At 39.7% G+C, this 22,941-nt stretch overlaps 1 protein-coding gene across 3 annotated transcripts in view; it reads right to left on the reverse strand.

Annotated features, from left to right (window-relative positions):
* UPP2 (uridine phosphorylase 2) overlaps window positions 1–22,693 on the reverse strand; it is a 33,043-nt gene extending 10,350 nt beyond the window's left edge. Inside the window, exons 1-2 of one of the 3 annotated variants that reach the window (XR_014300684.1) lie at window positions 21,226–21,479; window positions 1,723–1,869 (exon numbers count right to left, since the gene is read on the reverse strand). Coding sequence is in view for 2 of the 3 variants with exons in the window: in XM_082691413.1 (XP_082547539.1) it covers window positions 1,723–1,869; window positions 20,398–20,512 (262 nt within the window). In the remaining variant the exon portion in view is untranslated. Of the gene's footprint in view, window positions 1–1,722; window positions 1,870–20,397; window positions 20,556–21,225; window positions 21,480–22,606 lie in introns of those variants that run through there. The other 2 variants (XM_082691414.1, XM_082691413.1) reach the window with 2 other exon arrangements.
* Between the last annotated feature and the right edge of the window lie 248 nt (window positions 22,694–22,941).

A 22,941-nucleotide genomic window follows, 5' to 3' on the forward strand; every position in this document is an offset into this window, starting at 1 on the left:
GCTCATTCCAGACTTGAGGCAAGGAAAGTGCACATCAGAATCCTGTTGTGTTTGAAAGCAAGAAAATTCTCAAGAGCTAAGAGGATTATGTCAAAAGGACAAAAGAGTGTGCTAGAAGGGGTTCTTCCTGGTCAAATTTGGAAGAGTTTGAGTATCAAAAACAATGACAGAAACCATTTACAACATATTGATTTGAACTAGATCCACAAAGCAGTAATAACTACTCCCCCACCCCCCACTGCCAGACAGAAAGAGAGAAAAGAGTATGAGAGAGAAAAACTTAAAGCAGAACGCCAGCTATTAAATGTAGGGGGAATGATTGCATTAAAGATCATCATCTTGCAGCCCATGCTAAAATCATTGGTAAAAGATGATTGGGTTACAAGGTGTTCATGCAGTTGCTAAATTGTCACTGCAGAGATTACTTGTTCCAAACAAAGAGAAAGGTTTAACTTTTCAGTGGAAAGCAATGGCAGTTACCCCCGTGAACCAAGTGATCTAATTTGAAATTACTAATACTGGGACATCTTCACATTACATCTCCCTGAGGTGGTGCAACTGGAAGTTTACATTGCCATAAAGTGTTCTTGCCAAAACGCTGAATCTAGTGAGGCCATGAGACGTCACTTCCACTTACAAGAAATGTGCAGTAAGATGAACAAGTGAAACTCTGATGAAACACATGGACAAATCTAGAACATGGTCTATTCAACAAGTTAACAGTCTTGACTCTTTAAGAAAATTCATTGTCATAGGAAGAAAAGGAAGAGTGGGGGACTATTCTAGACATAAAAAATACAGAGATCTAGTAACCAAGTAATATATGAAATTATCTTGATGTTGAGTAAGAAAAAAAAATCTATGAAAGATGTTTTAGGGAAACTAGGGAAATTTAAATATGTGTGGATAGTAAGTGATGTTATGAAGCTCTTTTTACTTCTCTTAGTTTTGTTTTGGTTTTTTTTTTGTTTTTTGGGTTTTTTGTTTGTTTGTTTGTTTGATAATGGGATTTTGGTTATTAGGAGAATATCTTTATTCTTAGGAAATGATGCTGAGGCACAAGAGCTAAGTGGCATAATGTTTGTAATTCATTTACAAATGAATCAGGAGAAAAGCAAACAGGTGTATGTGTACTTATATTTATACACACCTATTTACATACATATACATCTATAAATATTTAGAGAACATTCATAAATATGGCAAAATATTAAAAATTATTTAATCTTGGTGAAGTGTACATAGATATTTATTATTTTTAAATTTTTTCTGAATTATGAAAAGTTTTCAAAATAAAAAGTTGGAAAAAACAAAACTGCATGTAAATTAATTTTGAAAACATACAACTCCCACTGATGTTTTGTCCTTTGATGAACTATTTTACGAATATCTCAATTGTATCATGTCTTGATACATTTAATTGCAACAGAAAATAGCAGCCACTACCAGGATCAAGAAAGTGGAAGTTGCTGTGAGGTCCTGACTATATAACCTTCATGACTTTGGGCAATTCACTTTTGACCCTTGAGACTTGGTTTCCTCATCTGCATAATGAGAATAATGTCCTGCCTCCCATAAGATATTATGATGATATTATAAACAATTACAAGGCATGGTTCAACCCCAAGTAATATATAGTTGGATCCCTTTTTCTTCTCCTGTGAAGTGAAAATAACTTCATGTAAAGGAGAACTGGACCAGAGGCTTTCATGAATAGCTTACCTTTTAGACCACAAAATCTACACAGAGCAACAAACATTGCTGATTCCATTTCAGTATTTCTGACTCTGGCTTTATATGTTGCCTTCAAGCAATGTAACTTTTCTTCTCTGGAAAAGGACTCCAGTGCTCCGCCTGGTTGACCCCAGACTGAAAGAGAGTGGAGAATTCTTAGCAACCTGATGTCCTACCAACGTGGCAGCAGTATCACTAAGAAGCTTGCTGGGGACCCAAGTGCTCAATGGCTAACTCTAATGCTTGGGTCTGCACTCCTGGTAGGACACATCAAGCCATCTGAATTTCCCCCTCAAGGCACCTGAAGCATGGCCATGCCTGGCTTAAGAGTCCCTTGTAGTGGGGCGTCTGGGTGGCTCAGTGGGTTAAAGCCTCTGCCTTCGGCTCGGGTCATGGTCTCAGGGTCCTAGGATCGAGCCCCGAATCGGGCTCTCTGCTCAGTGGGGAGCCTGCGTCCTCCTCTCTCTCTGTCTGCCGCTCTGCCTACTTGTGATCTCTGTCTATCAAATAAATAAATAGAATCTTGAAAAAAAAAAAAAAAGAGTCCCTCATAGAGAGGAGTCTTCATAGTGTTGAACACTCCAGCTCTGGGAAAAGTAATCCTTGAGAGGCCACAGCAGCTAGCACTGTACTGGGACAGCAAGACCTGGAGGGCTGCCGGGAGATCTGCCCTTTGAGGAAAATCTCAGGTTGCTTCTGTGACTGGGGGATGGCTCAGGGACAGGTGCTGGTGGAGAAGAAGCGGCTTCAACCCTCTGGAAGCTATTAAGGATGAAGATGGTGGTTGAGACGTTGCAGTTCTCCATCCCCACGAGGACAGTGCTAGTCACATTCAAGCAATCAACTTGTCTCCCTTCTTCCCTGCTGCACATGTCTTGGGCTGCATGCCACCCTTTTGTGATTGCTTTTTTCCTTCTAGTCAGCTCTCAGGGTTCATTTATCACCTGTGTCAGCTATTGAAGCTAAAAGGAAGAAGCTTTCTTCTTCCTTCTGGAGAAGCCTGATGCTATTTTGCCTCCCCCACTGTGCCCGCGCAGCTCCCTCTTGAGTGAGGAGGGTTGAAGCAGGAAGGCTGATACACTGTCACCAACCATTATTTGCACAGTCCCCATTTTCGCTCCCTTTCCACTCTTTTTCTCCCTTTTCTCTTACACGCTCCTTCCACCCTGTCTGTCTGCTTCTCCTTGTTCCCTCCTCCTCAGTGCTGCCTGCCAACCCCTCTAACCCAGTGTCCTCTAAGTCAGTTCAAACTGCCATGTCCCAGAAGCCGATCAGGTAACATACATGAGGTCTGCCTGGTCTGAAGGGAAGAACAGCCTGGCCTGACCTTCAGCAAACTTAGCCTGGATGATAGCTGGGGCTGGCCAGGGCTGCCATGCTTATATTATTTTATATTTTTTATGTTATGTTATCTCAAGAAGCCAAAAATCTGGACTTTCTTGCGAAACCTCCAGAAATTTTCAACGTTGGCAAACTAATTCACATTTTAAAAAATGCTGTGCAGGCCAAAGAAAACATTGACTCCAACAGGCCACCATTTGCAAGCTGTGGCTAAAACCTATCGATGACCCTCCCAGTGAAGGTGCCCATGGCCTATGACAGAGTCTCAACCTTATCAGACCCAACATGCCTCCTATTCTATAACACATATGTACTGACACCCCTTTTACTAACCTGAAGTAACATTTGAAGATAATATAACCTGTTTCCATACATAATTTTTAAAAAATTCAATATAATACCCTAAGTCTGATCCAAGGGAAAAGAAAAGAAACATAATTTAAGATGAGATAACACCAAATTTGATGAACATACATGAACGCAACAATGCTACACGATTTCTAGAAGGCAGTTCAAGGAATGGTAACAATCCTGCTTAGGTTCTTTCTTCTACAATGAGCAGGGTCTGCCCTTGAGGGTGTTTTCTCTTGGCCCCTCCGCACCCCTTGTAGCAAGAGCTACTACTCGGCAAATCACCTGATTTAGGACCCCTCAGGGTTGAGAGATAAAAGTACCATTCTGAGACCACCCATCCCTTTAAACCTCCTCCCCAAATATTTCTCCCTGTTTCCTGGTCCCCACTCTTCCCTGGGTATGGTTGAATGTACCTCAAAATGGCAGAAACATAGAATCGGCATTTCCTCTTTTCCCAGAGTCACCAATTTAAATTAAAGGCATAAACAGAGATAAGATTTGGCTAACATTGCTAATTGTATTTTAGTATTTGATTTGTTCTTGGAGGATTAAACCCACTCTCAATAGAAATTCATTATGGATGTTTGTGTGCTGCTTATTATGTCCTTACATTCTTACACTCTAGTAAGTCAAAAAGGCTGTTTCAGTTCCTTTTGTAAATCCCCAACTATTTAATTTTCTAAAGCAGAGTTTTTAATGTAAAATATGGCTTTGAATAACAAAGAGTTGCTGAAAATTTTCTGTTGCTTTCCCAGTTTAAAAATTCTTGTCACCTTCATAAAAATCCTAGGTATATATCACGTGTCTGATAAGGACTGTAAAGGGGGGGGGGGGGGAGATTCACTTGCTAGAGCTGGGGAGTTCCTAGGGCAGTTCCTTGTCAAGTTTAGTACTTCAGGTGGTGATGTCGTCCAAGATTACCTATTTGAGCCAGGGCTCAAGGAAGGAATCTGCAGCGGCGTCTGTTATTACCCCAGACCCCAGGGCAGTATTGCAATGTGGGATTAAAAGAGTGGTTACAGAAAATGTCACTTAGAGTTTACTTTTGACATGTAGTATATAATCCATTCTGCCAACATTAATTAATGCTGGCTGCTAATGATTCTCCCTATTTTCATCTTTTAATTATTTTCTTTTGCAAATGCAATTAAATAAGAACATTCAGAACAGGTATTTACATTTGCTGTCTTTCCAGATTCACATTTACAACGTGATCAGGTTTAGATTTCAAGACAAACATGACTCTTGGACATGCAAATTAGTAGTGGCCTTCAGGCTCAAATTTGAGTAAATTAGGTCAGGAATAAAGTAAATGAGCCTGCCAGCAAGTAGCTTTCATAAAGTGATGGGACTACTTGATATTTAATCTTCTCTGCAACTCCTTGATTACTATAATTTCTTTGCATCTCTATCCTTTCTCCTTTCTGATTCTTGTCACATGGATCCTCCCCCACTCCAACCCCATGTAAATTAGGCCTCATGGCTGACCTTTCATTGCTGCAAAGCCTGGCTTGCTCAGGGAACTCAGGAACTCAAGTCTCAGGGACCCGAGAAACCATTTACTGCCAACTCCCATTCTCCCTGCCTACAATGCTGTCTTGTCCTCCCCCACACTCTTTCATCAAACCACCTCCAACTCATTCTTCAGGTATGCACATAAGTCAGTTTTTTCAAAACTGAATCATGGAGGGGGAAAAAATAAAAAGCAATATGGATAAGTTACATTAAATCTCCCCAGCCCAGTTTTTAATCTAGTTTTTGACCCATTCTGGTTTCTGTTTACAGCCTGGATAAGGGAACATATATTGATAGTGCCCTAGACTCTCTGTGTCTTAACATTTATTATACTTTGTAATTACTCACTGTTTGTCTATTGCTGGGATAACATACGAACTCTATGAAGGTAAGAGCAATGTCTGTTTACTCTTGTCCTGCAAACCTAGCATTATGCCTATTACATAATAGCTACTCAATAAAAATATGTTGAATGAGTGAATGCTTCCATAGAGATGCCATAGGGCAGAGATCTGTAAACTATAATCCATGAGCTAAATTCAGTCTGTCTTTATAAATAAAGTTTTATTGCAACATAGCCACATTCATTCATTTGTATATTATCTCTGGATGCTTACATACTACAACAGTAGAGTTGAGATGTTCCAACAGAAATCATATGATCTGCAAAGCCTAAAATATTTACTCTCTGACCCTTTACAGAAGAAGTTTATCAACCCCTGACTCAGAGAACAGCCATATCCTTCTGGGTTTTTATAAATTCCAATATTGATCAACATGAGATTGATTAAGAAGGTCCAGGGAGAGATCCATGATGAAAGAGACTTGGTGGGTCAGACACTTTTAAAATAAGTAAAAAATAAGTCAAATATGTGGCTCCTTGAATTATTCACTCTGTCCCAAGAACAGGAAAGTGATTGAGAAGGAATTTGAAAATGTGGGCATCAAAAGTGATATTATTCGCCTACCATCCTAGGATTTAGATATTTTAGAACATTAATATCTTGGTTAAAATCTCTCAGAGGTCAAAGTACCATTTAATCAGGTATTATATCCTCGATTTGTTGGCTCATCTAAGGAGTGGGAACATGAACAAAGGAATGAGTTTTTCCTCCTTCGTCTCTGAATGCAATGCTGCTTAAAACAAAACAAACATTCTCATCCTATCAATAAGCTAAGGCTCCTAACGAGGACAAAACTTCAAAATGAAGGTCTCCACAACAGCACAGTGGTTTCATTTCCCACCATTCATAGATTTTCATTGAGATACTGGGGCAGCCTGGATACATTGTGTTGCCACAAAATGAAAGAACTAGGATCCATGACTGTGAGCTGGATGGTCAGCAGAGTGCCTTGCACATGCTGGACCCTTGTTCATATCACGTGGCAGACACAGCATCAAGGGTGGTACACTGCATGGATATGGGCAATGAAGACAGATCCTTAGAACCCACAACCCCAAATTATAAGCAATCTTAATAACAATTTTATGCATTTCATCCCCAAATGCACTGTTATCTACCACCTATTATTTGGGGGTAACACTGGTGGAACAACAATCCAGAAGGATGCCTGATTTAACAATGGTGGCCAACATTCTCCCTCTCTTTCTGGATGGGCATCCACAGATGTTCTTTATGCCACCTGTAAGGGCCATGGCTGGACTTGACCCTATACAAAGTCAAGTGGTAGAAAGGGCATAATCCTTGTGAACATGTCTGTTTCTAGTGAAGCATCTCTCCACAACCAGTGATTCTGGCAATTGGACAAGTCACTTCTTTAATTCTTTGTCCAAGGTTTCCAAGGTCACACTTATTCCAGGACTGTGTTATTCTGAAAGCAGTCACAGCCCTTTTGACAACGCCCATGCAGTCCTGTCACACTGTCAACCAAACCTTCTTAGCTACAATGTCCTGTCTTTATTTGCATCTGGTGACATGGCAAAATCACCTCCTTCCAACGCCTGCTCCTGGAGAAAAGATCGAAAAAGAAAGGAGGTTTCCTCAGAACTTGGCGTCAACCCAGTGTGGAAGCAGAGGCACAGCACCTGACCAGAGGAAAAAGGTAGAGGGGAGGGGGCCCTGGCCAAACCTTAGGAAACATCACCTGGCCCTTCTCTAAAAACCCAGCCTGATCTCTTCTGGTGCATTGATGAGGAAAATAGCCACCAAGTAATAGGATGTTGTCGCTGACATGAGCTAAAACAGAGCTTTCCTAAGGGCTTCCGAAGTCTGCTTCCTTAGCTGACAAACGAGGCAAATCTTAGTGATTAATTTTTCCCTCCAAGCACTTATTTCTGTCCCTTATAAAATTCCTCAGCCTCAAAATTTACTCATACTTATACTCAAAACTTACACTAACCCTCATACATATTTGTCAACAATTCTTCCATTCTTCCCCTTAAGAATACCTAAGTCCATCTGGGCAATAGGCAGTGTGATCTCTCATGCCAGATTTCCACGGAGGAAAAAAGAGGAAGATAAAAAGGAAATAGTTCTTTAGAATTCTTTAATTTTTTTTTTAAAGTTTAAATTTCTTTAAATTTCCTCAAGCCCAGCCTCCTGACACTTTCTAGCCCATCTGGGTATCTGCTGGGCTCTGAGTATGTTGCTCTATTTTGGCAGCTACCCTGTAGGGAAAAATCACTTGGATTTAATAATAGAAATCAACCCATCTCACCTATTCTCCCTGATGTACCAATTCTGATAACGGTAACATCACAGCACCAGACATGGTGCAGTAATTTGATGAGTTTGTGAAGTGTAGGCATAATGGAAATGGAGGGAATGCCAGTGCCATGCGGTTGAGAGAAAAGAGAAAGTCATTATACATCTTGCAAACTGGTACATGCACAGGACATATTTTCTTCCTTCATTACAAGTTAACAGCCCTCAGATTAATTTACATAATCATTATGACTTTGCCAAAGCTGATGAAAACGTAAGTCAGCTCTGACGCCTACCTGACATGCTGATAGATGTGTCCATCTGCGAGGATCAGACAGAGACATCTCCCTGCCAGTTACACTGAGTTCAGCCCTCATTGTCAAGAGCAGAAGGTAGGGATGGCATGGTGTACGGGTGTGTCCGGGCATGGCCATTTCTCATCGCCCCACAGGGCTCTTTTCAGTGAGCCTTTGAAAAAGAGCTTTTTGCAAGATTGACTTGATTCTGAGGAAATATAAATTTGGCTGCCTTGTAATTAGTCCTCTTCCACTGTACTAAATGAAAGAGTAAATCCATTTCATTGCATTCATGGTGGCCTTGTTCATTCTCTGCTAACTCAGGGAGAACTCTGAAAGGTATGAGGGTAGAGGTATGGGTTACATTCACACCTCACCATTCAGAGCATAGCTGAGGTTGTGTTGCTGTACTCAGGACCATAACCCTATTTTCCTCAGCATTTGCTACAATAAAATCATTATCACCAGAATAGGTTAGAAGATTTAGTAACTCCTGGTAGTTATAATAGGTTCTAATAACTCTCCAGAAAGACCCTCTATGCTGGAATTTGTGGTAGCTGGAACTGAGTTTTGAATCAGTGGCTATTTCATTCTTACATAATATTTGAGGGTCAAATGTGTTCTTCAACATGTTCTCCTCTTGGGTACAAAGACTTTGCATTGGGCAAGCACCAGGGGCATCTTGGCAATTAAGTGATACCTGCTACTAATTCTCTCACTAAATCTGGAAACCCATTGTAACCATAACCACAATGTGCTCAGCTGAGTTCTCTCCCTTTCACCAACAAGAATATTAAACTAGGGAAAGTTTGAACCTCTGGCTTCCCCATTTTGGGTTTCCACTGAACATGTCCTGACTTCCAAAGGCACTGTAAGCCTCCTGGAGACATGAATCAAAGCTATATTAATTTGTAGGTCCAAGATTAACAAGTCTGGGCTTTGGCACTGGCTCTACCATTAATGAGTAGACTCTCTAAATCTCATTTTCCTCAACTATAAATTAAGAGAATGAACTATTATTTGATCTATTGGGTTCCTTCTAAATCAGATATTTGATAGGTTTATGATTATCACTTATTATGCAACATGATGATAAAATGACAAATGGGTTTACATATTCCTGCTAAAGTCTGTCTCTCTCCCTCCCTCTTTCTCTCTCTCTCTGCCACACACGAGCACGTGCACGCACACACACACACACACACACACACACACACATACACACACACCCCTTCAGTGGCTGCTGAAGAGAAAGAATTTTTAAAGAAGGAGTCCCAATTGGAAATCTCTGTCTGCCTAGTGAGGACTGCTCTTAATTGGCTGACCTCTGGACATGATATATATTTCAGGTCTTTTTCCTAGACAGGACAGCAGGATCCGTCTAGTGCTGTTTTTATTTCTGACTCTGAAGTTTTACTGCTTGTTTATGATAGTTTCATATTTATATAAATGTTACCTTTTTTGCATTTACCATTTACTGTGCAAAAAAGGACAAATGGTTGTAGTCCAAAAGTCAAGTGAAGATTAGTAAAACAAAATTTGCCAAAATTGGAGAATACTCAGCTTCCTTCTAATGTAGACATTCTACAATTGTTGAATGAACAATGACTAAATGAATGGGTTCCCCCATCTGAGCCTCACAAGCAGGTATGAGGCCTTCTTGGTCCAAATCAATTTAGCTGCCCAGCAGGCCTTCATCATCTTCCCTTCTAGGTACTATCTGGTGATTGACGGATGAGGGCTGTCCTCTGGGGTGGGAGCTGCAGGTAATTCAGCTCCATAGCAGTGTCGCACATGTGCAGTGGACTCCTGCCCTGTCCTCTGGCATGCCTGGCTGGGCCTCTTAGGAGGGCTGTAGTGTTCAGACACATGAGAGACAGAGACTGATTGTTTCGGAATACGGACCTGTGGCAGAGCGACAAAAAGACCATCTGGGTGCTCACGTGTAGACACTCTCCTTGTGGGGATGCTCCCCGAAGTCCAAGAGGGAAATGGTCTATGTGTTCCCTAAAATGGTAAATCAGTCCACTTTCATTTTGTCTTAGGACACCATGTGTGTCCAGAGCTGTTAACATAGTCCAGATCCAGGGAGCAGGTCACAAGAGCTTGAGGAAATGCATTAGCAGCTTTTCAGCAAGCTGATTATAGTGTTAAACAGCATGTTTTGACAATCCAGAAAATTGGCTCCTGTGTACGAAAAGCTCAACATTCCCAAAGCTGGATAAGGGGTAGAGGAGAGAAAATTGCTGGAGGCCTAATCAGTTCTAAACTAAAGAGAGGAAGTGTGCTTTGAGGGTCACCCCCCCCACTTGAATAGCTAAGTAGTAGCTAATAAACTAAATAAAGTGATGCTGAATGCCATGTTCTACCCCTAGAATTTTTTCCAACCATGAGTGCCACACCTGGGCACTTAGTTTAATGCAAAGCAGGTGAGGAGAAAGAACTCCTGCATGCAGAATTTCCCACCTTTTTCTGTTAGCTTGTAGTGACCGCCTAAAGGGCAACCATTGAGTACTTAGACCAATGGAGGACACAGGATGACTTTTGTGCATGCAATATTCGTCCTTCCTTTACGTCCTTTCTACTTTCCTCCACCAGCTCCTTGCACATGAACACTGCAAACTCTTTCACTGTGTTGGGGATCTCCCCAATGCAGATTCTTAATAAATGTAAACAAAACCTGCCTTATAACCAAGATAAGAACCAAGGGTCAGCTTTCAACTTTAATGTTTTAGTTTTATTTTTTCAATAATTTACTTAAGGGTATGTATAGACGCTATGGGTTATGTTCACGAGTTAGCTAATTTACATCATTGCCCTGTAAATACAGCAACCAGATGCCAAGCTTTATGTACTTAATTAGTAAAGGAAAAGATAATCACAAAATCAAAGTAGGTGTTGATTTAGTTCAAGTAGGTGTTTCCCGGTGTTGCTGTTTATAGTGAACATCAACCAGCCTCTTAAGTTGATACAGACAGCTCATTTGAGTGCTTTAGCAGGCCATATGCTTATCATGGCCATGGAATATAAGTAACAGGAGGAAAAAAAGAACTGTGAGTTTTAGATATGTCTTCTCATTCCATATTCCCAAACAGTAGTTTTCATTGTAAAATGTGCTACGTTAACTTAAAGCTTTAAAGAAATCACACCAAGACTTTCCAACTTCTCCTTCAGAAGAAATTTTCATGGAATAAGCCTTATCATGTAGACTGGAAATCTCGCCACGCTATTTCATCAATTCTAGCGATTTCTTTTTGTTTTTGTTTTGTTCCTATTTTAACATCTCTGACATTTTCACAGGTGTTGCAGTCAAGGGTGTCCAATCGAATAAAACATGGTGATAAAACTGTTTGGGAGTGTTATCAGCTTGTGCAAAAGCCTATCAGAGGTGCACCAGCCTTGGGGATGGTGAGCTGGAGACCAGAGAGAGGATAGCAGCCGCCTAACAGCATGGGCAGCCTGGTGAGCACCAGCAGTGACGTCAGAGACCCAAGGACATATAGCTCATAGAAGAGCATCAGAAGCAAAGCCATTTGGAAATCTAAGCTAAGCAGTGGGGTGCACAGAGTCTGAAGAAGGTCCAAGTCGGAGAGATAAGGCACCAAATGTAGTGTTTAAGGGCCTGCCCCACCCTATTGCTGATTAAGTGACTTGCTTAGTGTTACACACATAGTCTCTACGGGCCTCAGATCATTGTCTCCAAGATAGAAAAAATGCAGAACCATCCTTCGGAGGGCTTGGTAAGGACAAAATGAGATCAGATATGGCAGAGGACTTTGCACAAAGCCAGGTGACTTCTGAGTGTTCAACAAATGGCAACTACTATTTTTCCCATCATGTAGCAATTCCCTGGCCTTGCTTTTGAACTTGCTTATTGTTTCTGTATTTGCAGAACTTAGTACAAAAGAAGCTGTTCAAATCCAGTAAGGAAAGGCAGTTGGTGGTGCCTAAATGATGTGGGCAGCATTAGGCAGAGGATCAGGATTGCTGGTGAGCTTCCTCCCAGCGATGAAGAATACATGTCCAAGAAAGTACCCAACACTGAAGTTATAGACTAGGTGCCCTCATTCACAAATGATTTACTAAGACTATTGGGTGGTCTGAATGCATGATGCATTCTGTTTCCATTTAACAATAATTCCTGTTCCACACTCATTTTCAACTATAGGATGTAATTTTCCTTTTATCCAGGGTCTCTGCTTCTCTTCCACCCTCATTATTGTCTTTTCTGTGCCCTCTTTTGGGTTTCTCTGATGGGCCTAAGGGTGGTAATGAACTGCAATGAAAGTTAGTCATAAAAGCTGGGTAGCAAAGAGGGTAAGACTATGGTCTAAGGTGAGTTCTTAAGTTATTATTGATAATTCATAACATTTTTCCCTCTGTTGGTATGGGTAGTTAGGACTTGGCTCAACATCTAAGTACAAAGAGTTCATTTTTGTTGTTGTTGTTGTCTTACAAAATACAGTAGTTTGAAAATAACTTCACTGTGTAGTGCCAGCAAATGTAAATTACAACTATTCAGATTGACCATAAAACCAAAACAGATGTTAGAATAGCTTGTGGTTTGAATTCTTCTTTGAACTATAGATACTGCTGTAATCAACAGGAATTTGTGAATGTTGCTGGAGACACAAAGATAATATGTATAGACAGAAACATTTTCATTCTTGAGGACTTACTCCTAACTCAGACTTACTAAATATCACCTCTAGACACAATTTTCAGTCTGGCTGCTTTAATGAGAAGTAAAATATGGTAGAAGACCACCAACGTTGACCTTAAGTGGTACTCTCTATGATTTATATCCCACACAAAATTATCATTTCTCCTGGTTTTATCAAAGAAGATAGAAATGTATTGGGAAGGAATTCTTCTGAAGAATTATAAAAATATATTATGGACTTTAAAGTAATGACTGCCAGAACGAACTCACTTTTGAATATATCCCATGTCTTAAAGGGCTTAACTTTGCCATGTTGTCGAAGTTGCATTAATCTGGTCTGATTTCTAGTCCATTTGATAAAGACTGATTAGCTGAGCACCACAGCTATTTCCCTTCTTTCCAGGCACACAACTCAATTCAACTTCCCAGCCTCCTTTCCAGCTGGATGAAGCTATATGCTTGAAGTTTCAGCAACTAGAATGTGAACAATTTTTTGATGGGTCCCAGCCCATGGAAATCTCCAACTAATGCTCTTCTCCCCTCTGCTGGATGGGTGTTGACACCCAGAGAAACCTCATAAGCCACTCCTTGAAGGTGATAGAACAACAAGATCGATGAAAAGAGCCTGGGTCCCTGAATCACCAATTGGAGGAAAGTCACCAGGAACATTCACTTTGTAGTCAATGTGAGTAAGAAATAAACTCACATTGTGTTAAGCAACTAATATTTTTCAGCACCAGCTAGCAAACCCTTTTAAAAATCTAGTAATCAAGGAAATGAAGGAAATAAGAAGGACTATCAGAATCTTTAAGGCTTAAATTTTATACACCCAAAGTTCTCCTTTTCCTTTGTAGATAGTACTACTAATAATGGTTATCAACTCTCTGAAGACAAGGCTGAGTTTTCAGGTACTGATGGATTTTTTTGCTCTCTTCTTAGCTAGAATTGCTGCCCTGGGATTTGAGGGAGTCAAGAAATTGAACCTAGCATGCTCTCATTCAAAGATAAAAATGTGGCTGGAAGAAGACAAGTTTCAAGAAAATCTTCAAGGTGTATAAAACAGACTTTGCCAGCTGCCTCTAAAGAATCTTGCTATAGGTTTAACAGCGAGTTCTGATCATGTGGAACTACATTATCTGCTCCCTAATCCATGCACCACACAAAGACACAGACACACATATACAGAATTTTGCCTTCTATCCATGAAAATGGCCCAATCAATAAGAGTTGCTCTCTGGTGGAAACACATAGGTTCTAAACCAGAGCATGTATTTATTTATTTATCCAAAAGAGAATCTGCAGAAGAGGTCCATAACCAAATAGATGTGAGTTTATAAGGTTGGATAGCGGTTTTGACAGACAGGGCGAGAATAAGTGCAAATGGAAATCTATTGGGTAGAAAGGTAAAGGCCTGATTACTGGGATTGTAACAAGGATCAGGAAACTGTGTGTGTGTGTGTGTGTGTGTGTGTGTGTGTGTGTATGAGAGAGAGACAGACAGACAGACAGACAGGTGTGAGTGAGAGACAGAGAGAGCTGTAGTGTCATAATTTTCATGTCTAAGACAAAGCTTTCTATCCCAATGATTTCCCGGAAACTAACTTTCAGAATACCAAAGTGTAGTATTTTTTTCTTTCAAATAGAAAAAGCGCTGTTACTTTTTTCTTCAGAGAAACTTAAGGTTTAATCCCACTCTTTTCCTTAACCAGCTGTTTTATGCCTATTACAGATGCCCTTGGAGACATGGGAATCAATTTAGCACCAATGATTAATGAACATTGCAGATTTATTTCTTTTTCTACCTTCCCTCCCTTCTTCTTCCTTCATCTTCCTTTCTTCTCCTTCTTTCTCTTTCTCTAGCTAACCTCTACCTATTCTTCCCTCCCTTTATTCAATACTCCTCCCATTTAATGGACTATTCTCAGTTTCTATGATTCCGAGAGTGTACCTAGTATAGTAGGCGAGAAGCCTGGGAATGGGAGTTGGAGAAACTTGGTCCAAGTTCTAGCTTTGCCTCTATATGGTATAACTTATTTACCTCCTTGAAACTTTCAGAACAATTACCTTGTTTTATGAAGGAGATTAATATCTGCTAAATTCACCTACAAGAGTTAATGTGAAGATTTAGCAAAGCAGTGAATGTAAGAACTTTGACTTTTGCTCTTTCACTGCTAAAGAAGTGAATAAAAGTCAGGTGAGCACTGCACAGATAGTTCACAGATTCTCACACAATTCTCACATGTGTGAGCACAGCACAACCTATAGGTTTGTTGAAACCTGATGTTGCACTACACTTGAAACTAGTGTACACGCCAGTCAACAACAAATAAATAAAGACATAATAAATAAATAAATAAATAAATAATAGAAAAGAAAAAAAAATCATACAACTCATGGGACTATGAATAGGGGCAGACCTTTTGGAAAACAGAAGTTCTTTAAAAAGTTATTCCCTTGACCATTTCTGTGAATCATCATAAGCAGTATGAAAAATCTTTAGGCATAAAAATATCCACTTGTGCACTGTTTATAATAGAAAATACTTCAGCATAAAAGACAACAATAGACAAGAGAACCGATGGCACAGCCACTTGACATCCATACACAACGTGTTTCAAAGAAAATGTCATAATATGGAGAAATGTTAATGACATAAAGTTAAGTAAAAAAGGCAAAATACAAATTATATAATTCCAGCTACTTTAAAATCTATTTAAAATCTATTTATTAAAAAGGGTTGGAAGGGGGTGGGATTATGGACATGGGGGAGGGTATGTGCTTTGGTGAGTGCTGTGAAGTGTATAAACCTGGTGATTCACAGACCTGTACCCCTGGGGATTAAAATATATGTTTATAAAAAATAAAAAATTTAAAAAGAAAGGGTTGGAAGAAAAAATAAATTGATGGTGCCTGTGTTTTGATAGGAGGGTTTTTCTTAGGTGTATTTTTTTATTTTCTCCAATTTCAAATAATGAACATGAGTTGCTTTTATAATTAAAAAATATATATGATAAAATAAATATAGATTATAATTTTCCTAACAGTATTCCATAAACAATTTTCTCATATTTCTTATGAAATAACACATCTTAGTAATATGAAATATTGGATAATGGTTACTTTCAAGAAGTGGAATAAGATAGTATTGTTAGTTTTGTTGAGTTATTTTATGATTTAATGAGAACTAGTGAGGTTCAGCTATGAATGTAGATGTTAAACAGTGAACTGAATTGTAATGAATTCTGAATACTTAGCAGTATTGTCAATAAAATTGTATTTATCTCTAGGGACCAGAGCAGCCAAATAATCATGCTTGTATTCAATTTAGTTTAGGACACTTTGTGTTTTGTTGGGGTGGAAACAATTGTTCATGATGTGTACATTCTAAATGGTTTTAGAGTATGAACATAGCTTGGGTTCCTACTGGAATCTCTGACATTTTTCTAGCTGAAGGTATAAACTTTATATTAGAAAAATAAGAAACAATAGCAGAGGAAACTCAATTGTTTTTCTTGAAGTTAGAAATACTTTTACATCCCCAAGCATTGCTGGTAGGTTGCATTTTAATTGCATAGTCATTCTATTAAGTAATACTAATCATCCAACTTACAAGCAAGGCCAAGGCTTAGAGTAGTTGAGAAACTTCTGCAAGATTATACAACCAGTGGATTACAGAACACTTATTTCTTCAGTTTAGTTTGGCCCTCGTGGTCATTTTCTTTCCTTGCATGGGGACTGTGCAATATAAGCTACTGCATTGTGGAGTCAGACTGCCTGGGTTCTGGCGTAAGTTACTTTATCTTGGTTCTTTAGTTTCCTCATCAGTAAAATAGGTAGAGTGAAAATAATAACTTGCAAAATTGACCTAAAGCCTGAGATAATGTTTGTGACACACATGAGGTACAAGAAACAAAGACTAGTGAACTGTCATTATTATACCTCCCCAACATGGAAAATCTGAAAGATACCAGCTTTAGAGAGACCGACATGGAAAATAGTGTGTGGCAAAGTGTATTCATTAAACCCTTTCTTTTTCCTCTTGGGGGCATTGCTAGACCATATTTCCAAGTTCTTTGCAGTAAGTTGATGTCATCTGACTGAGTTCTGGCCAATGGAATGGGGTGGAAATGACACACCAACTCCTAGGTGTGGCTCCTAAAAGCCAGGATCTCACTCAATCCCTTGCCTTCTGGTCAAATGCAGGAGATGGGAGGCCGTGGATCTCAAATGCCTACAGAGTAGACACCTCCCTTTACTTTATCACTATTTTAGATTGAGTAAGAAGCCACAGATTTGATTGATTGATTGATTGATTGATTGATATATTTTTATTTTTACTTGAGAGAGAGACAGCCAGCGAGCAGCAGGAAGGGCAGAGGTAGTGAGAATCTCAAGCAAACTCCATGTTGAGCACAGAGCCCAATATGGGGCTCTATCCTATGGTCCAAAAGTTACAACCTGAGCCAAAAATCAAGAGTGAGATGCCTAACCAACTGAGCCACCCAGGTGTCCCTGAAGCCACTGATAATTTAAACAGCATTAGCCTACCTGACCAATAAGAGGTTTTTAATTTTGTCAACATACTTGGAAATGAACTTTGTCCCATTAGATTCAAGAGAGAAATAAATGAAATGGAGATGAGGTGGAAGCACAGAGCTGAATAGGAACCTGAGAGCCTGGGTTTGGTTATGGTAGAGGAAAAGAAAGAATGAATGGGCATATAGTTCTGGAGAAACCAGATTTAGAGCTTATCAAGAAAAGGAATGCTCAAGAAAAGCATGAAGAAGACACGAAGCTAGAGAGCTTGGAGAAGGGGGGAGTGAGACGTTAAAAAGCCTCATTTTAGCAAAACATGTGACAGTATAATACAAAATTATTGTAATAAGGTAAGTTAAACTGAAAAACAGAAGGTGAGAAAAGAAGGAGGAGACATTTAAATATAGAAACTGTTTGTCCAACAGCGTTCTTCCACCAGATTCCCTAGAGAGAATGTAGGAAAAACTGCTAAGGAGCCAAAGGAAGACAGACTTGCCAGAAAGAAAGGACTATAGCCAGAAGGCCCTGTAGCCATTTATGGTACCAGCCCATCACTCCATCACCCAATGTGATTCAGTGGTTACCGTTCATTCCCACTCATTCTGGGTGTGACATCCCAGCACATCCTAGGCATGTGGTGGCTCCCAGTCCTCTAGCTCCTTCCCCAATACATGAACATTGCATCTTGAATCAGCAGCCCAAGGTTCCCATGACAATCCTTCCATATGCTCCACTCTCCTGTCTCTCCATCTTAGCACACTTCTTTGCCTCCTTCTTGGCTTTCCATGGGGTCCTGTGTATGTCTATGTCTGATGTATGTGTGCATGTAATCTATGAGTCCTGCAGCCTCTTTCAGCTCTGTAGACCAGAGCTTCTCAAAGTTTGGCTGACATAAGAATCAATGGACACTTCATGGGCTCTCCGCCAGAAATTCTGATTCAATAGGTTGGGGATGTATGTGTCAGAATTTGCATTTCTGATAAGCCCCTCATTGGTGCCAATTTTGCTGGTCCAAACAACATGCCTTAAGGAGCACTTCCGCTGAGGACTCACTCCACCACCTGTGCTGAATCTATCTCCTTTCCTTCCAGGTGGCCACTGCCCAGCCCAGGCCTCCAGCAGAGCAGTGCTAGCTAGACCACCAACCTTCCCCTCTCTCAGCAAAACAATGCCAGCAATGTATGCAAGACTGTGAGATGACTGCTACTATAGGAATGACCTTAAAACAATCTAATCCATTTTTTAGAAAGCCCATCATCCACAGCCTTCGGTTATTTCAGTAATAATTATATACTATTTTAATTATTAGTGATAATGAGTTTTCTTCCCCACACCACAGTGGGTCAAGCCATCTTTGCCAAGAACCATCTGGGACTTTTTTGCTCTGCATTCTTCCCATTTCCCTGAAAATACCTCAAAAAATCTTAACAAAAACCTGGTGTCTTTATATATCTCCAGTGATCCTGAACCTAATTGCCCATTAAAATCACCAGGAAGCATTTCAAAAAAATACCGATTTTCAGGCCCCAATTAATTTAGACTCTGAAAGTACTTTTTAAATCTTCCCAGATGGTCTGATGTGCAGCCAAAGTTAGGAACCCCTGCTTTAGGCCTTTGTTCCTGAACCATCCTTTCCCTTCTCTTCCATTTTTCATGTATTGGAATCCTACTTGTTCTTCAACTTCATATTCAAATATCACCTCCTCCATGAAGGCTTTTCCAGGAATCTTTCCTTGCTGGTCAATCAATATGGATTCCCCACACTGAGCTTCTAGAGCATTGGTTTAGCATTTTACATGTTAATTTTCTGTTTCCCCAGAAAGACTGTGAATTCCCTCATGCAAGCTGTCTCATACATCTTTTTTTAATCCCTTAGGCTTAACAAATTCTATTTGTTGAATTAAATTTAACTGTTCAGGAAGTGGAACAGAAGTACTATTAACTTCCTCCTCAAAAACATTTAGGGTAACAGATTCTTAATTAGTGGATCATGGCTGGTTTCAAAAATAAAGCATTCCATGATGTTAGTATGCTCTCCTACTTCAGAACAAGCCTCAAAGCCTCCAGACAAAAGGACACCCCCTTTCTTCTCTTGGTGAAGGGTAAGAGGACATTGACTCATAGTCCCTTTTTAGACAAAGTGTGGTCAGTGGACCAGCAACAGCAGCCGCATTGCCTAGGAAGCATGTCAGAAACATAAAATCACAGTCCCTACCCCAGATATCCTGAATCAAAATCTGATTTTAACTAACTCTAACGCCATTCCTGTGCACATTAAAGTTTGAGGAAACACTGCCATCCACTTTCTTTTCCAACTTCTTTTACACTTTCTGTTTTACTCTACAAAACTGCTTTTGCTCTCTGAAGATTTGCCTTTGGGGAATCTGGAGATTTCCTCCATGGAATCTATAAATCATTATTCTATAAAAAAAAAAAAAAAGTGCCATTCATCTTCTCTAATGATTCTAAACTCCATCAACATTTCAGATCACCTAGTGCACTTAAAAGGTATTGATACCTAGTCTCTCACCCATAGAAATTCTGATTCAGTTGATCAAGGAGATATGGATCTTACTATTTTTAAAATCACTGATCTACTCCATACTTCCTCTTTCAAGAAGAAATTCTCAAGCTAGAACAACTACTAGTTTTATTCTTTAGTCTTCCTTGATGTCTTCCCCAATGCCTGATAATCCTTTGGTCAAGAAATTGGAGGGCACGTCCATGAAAGATGTAAATCCCATTGAGCTTATCAATAAGCATTTCTTTTTTTTTTTTTTTTAAAGATTTTACTTATTTATTTGTCAGGGAGAGAGAGGGAGAGAGAGCGAGCACAGGTAGACAGAGTGGCAGGCAGAGTCAGAGGGAGACTGGAGCAAGGAGCCCGATGTGGGACTTGATCCCAGGACGCTGGGATCATGACCTGAGCCGAAGGCAGCTGCTTAACCAACTGAGCCACCCAGGCGTCCTTCAATAAGCATTTCTAAGATGATCACTTTTCAATGACCAAAGGAAAAACCAGTTTGGTCATCACATCAAACTCAACCCAGTATGAATCTGACCATTGCAATACTTTGATCTTTCTGAAATAGATTTTTACTGAATAGAGTATCTTTTACTATTTTCTCCTCAAGCTTGCTTTGTATGTTTTCTTTTCCAAAAACACAGGTCAAAGATAGGATGAAGGATAAAGTCTTTCAGCAAACCACGAGAAGTTATGCAGAATGGTCAGTAGTATATATTGGTAACCAAAGGAAAGTGCTTGTTGAGAAGTCTTTCATTTTACCCTTACCTTCATCTTCATAGTTTTTCCTTACCCTCTCCTTGGCTTCCCTGAAGAAATGAACACATAAGAGGCTACCTCTGTTTAGGGTGGGTGAGCAGAGCATTTTCGGAAATGCTGACATGATAAAGGCTCTAAGCAATAGGTTTCCCACAACTCTCAGCAAATCAGAGGGAACTCACAAGAATTCCTTAAGCCTCATGAAGATTAATGCTCTATTATGTTCTGTGAACCTGGGGCAAGAATTGGAGCTAAATTTGCAGACAGCTTTGGCAGATTTATGTCTACCCCGAGATGAATAACATACACGGAATTTTAGAAGTGAATTCTGTGTAAAGTCCATCACAAAGCACATGAAATCACTTCATAATAGGCTGCAACACAGTTAAATCTCCCTTAGGCACTGGGAAGCTCCTTTAATTATTTCTTAGCTACAGCCCATGGTCCTGGAATTAAAGGCTGAATCCCAGACTGAACTTTGAGTTTGTTCACTCATGTAAGTTGGTTAACCTTTTGCATGTTTTTTGTGACTTTTCTTTTTTGGCCCCATTTTCTTTTCTTTTCTTTTTTTTTTTTTTTAATTGAAATCTAACTGATACATTCCTCCACTTTCTTAGATGAACCAAATGCCACCAAGAACCAAGAAATGAAAATGCCATTGGGAAGAAAACGTGCATTGTTTTAATTTTGTTTTGTATTATGAGCTGTGTTCTGACTGTATTGTTTCTAAACTTGAGAAACTTACATAACTGCAGAGGTCCATCTTATGAATATTTAATATAAAATCCAAAGAATATCCATCTCATCAGAACAAATAAAAAAATCAAAATTACTTACCCAACATATGTGTTCCTGTCAGATCTTGTGGATTTATTGGGAACAGGTAAATTTGAAGCCTTACTTTCTACTACATGGATAGTCATTCTTAAGTTGATGTCAAGAAAGAAAAATATTGTGATTTGCTCTTAAATTATATATCAAATCACAGTAGTTCAGCTCTAAGTTAGAATGATACCCTCCTTTAAAACCTATGCTTTCTTCTAAAATTGCCGGTCGAAATTTTTCCTGAGCATTCTAAAGTCCCTTATCAATTCAAAAATACCCTCCTCAAAATGGCCGTTTTTACTCCAACCCAGCTCTCAGAAGCACTTCCCCATGAAGATGGACTCTCTTTGAAGGTAGGGCATCTTGTCTTTTTGACCAGGCTGGTTAGTTTGTTAACTGTTGACCAGTGAACCTTTCTCTCACATCTGGCCTTGGTCCAGTGTGGGTCTGGTGTAGCACACTGACATTTATTTTGAGACAATTATACATGGATGTGAGTCCTCCATTGATTTCCATAACAATTCTGCTGGGTTATCTCAAAAAAGTGTGTCCCAAAAATGTCCCTCTTTATAAACATTTCATTTTCTTACCCCAACTCTACCTCTCACCAACTCAGTCTCATTCTTTGCGATCAGAAGTGAGGAAAACATCCAAAGTCTGGACCTCAGAACCCCTTCATCTGAACTTCGCTCATTCAAAATCATACAGAAGTTCTGATAATTAAATAAAATCTGTTTCCCATGGTTTCTTCATTTAGCTAAACCTAACCCAAAATCCAATTGTCAGAGGCCAATCCAGGTAGAAAAATGAACTGCAAAAAATCTTAAAAAAAAAAAAAAAAAAAAAAAAAGAACTGCAGTCCAATATTTTTAGAAAACAGAGTTTCTGTTAAGAAATCCATGAATTCCTAGTCTCCTGGGTGGCTCAATGGGTTAAACATTCGACTCTTGATTTCATCTCAGGCTTAGGGTCTGAGCTTAGGGTCGTGAGTTCGAGCCCTGCATCAGACTCCATACTGGGGGTGGAGTCTGCTTCTCTCCTTCCCTCTCCCTCTTCCCCTCCCCAACTTGTATGCTCTTTCTCTTAAAAAAAAAAAAAAATCCATGAATTCTCTACTTTGCTACTGCTTCTCACTTTATGCTTTTGGGATGGAAAATCTAAAAGACTTCAGAGGAACTTAATCTTGATCCTGTTTTGCCAACTCTCATGGCACTCAGCTAAAGTTCCATGCTGATAAGAGCTTCAAGAACATTAGTCTCACCATTTTCAAACAAACCAGAGCTCAAAATGTTCATAAGTGCCCAAACAACAAATACAAGACTTTGCATAATGTGAATGGATTTCTCTTGTAAGAATGTGCATGACAGTAAGTAATCAAGTGTCCATATCCTACCTGGGATCTCCATGTCGGAAGATGCTCCTCTTCGTGGTGATAGTAAGTCTGGACAAATTCCTCGAACTCCATGCTGGCCTCCTTAGGTCCATCTTTGCCCGGGAACAAAGCTTATAGAATGAGACAGAAAGAGACTAAGAACCATTGTAGCAGCCTAAATCTTTCTGCTGCTACCACCAAAGAGATGTTTGTAACTTTGCCCAAAGATTAAAAAATCCCTGAAGAAACTGATCTCAGTACAGGTAATGACAACTTGGAGGCAAAATAGCCCTGAATACTGTGTTGCATCTGTCACTTGGGACAGTAGTAGCTGCTTGTGGTTTACATGCATCTCT

This window comes from Mustela nivalis, assembly GCF_964662115.1.
Source record: "Mustela nivalis genome assembly, chromosome: 11".
In the NCBI taxonomy this organism is placed as follows: Eukaryota; Metazoa; Chordata; class Mammalia; order Carnivora; family Mustelidae; genus Mustela; species Mustela nivalis.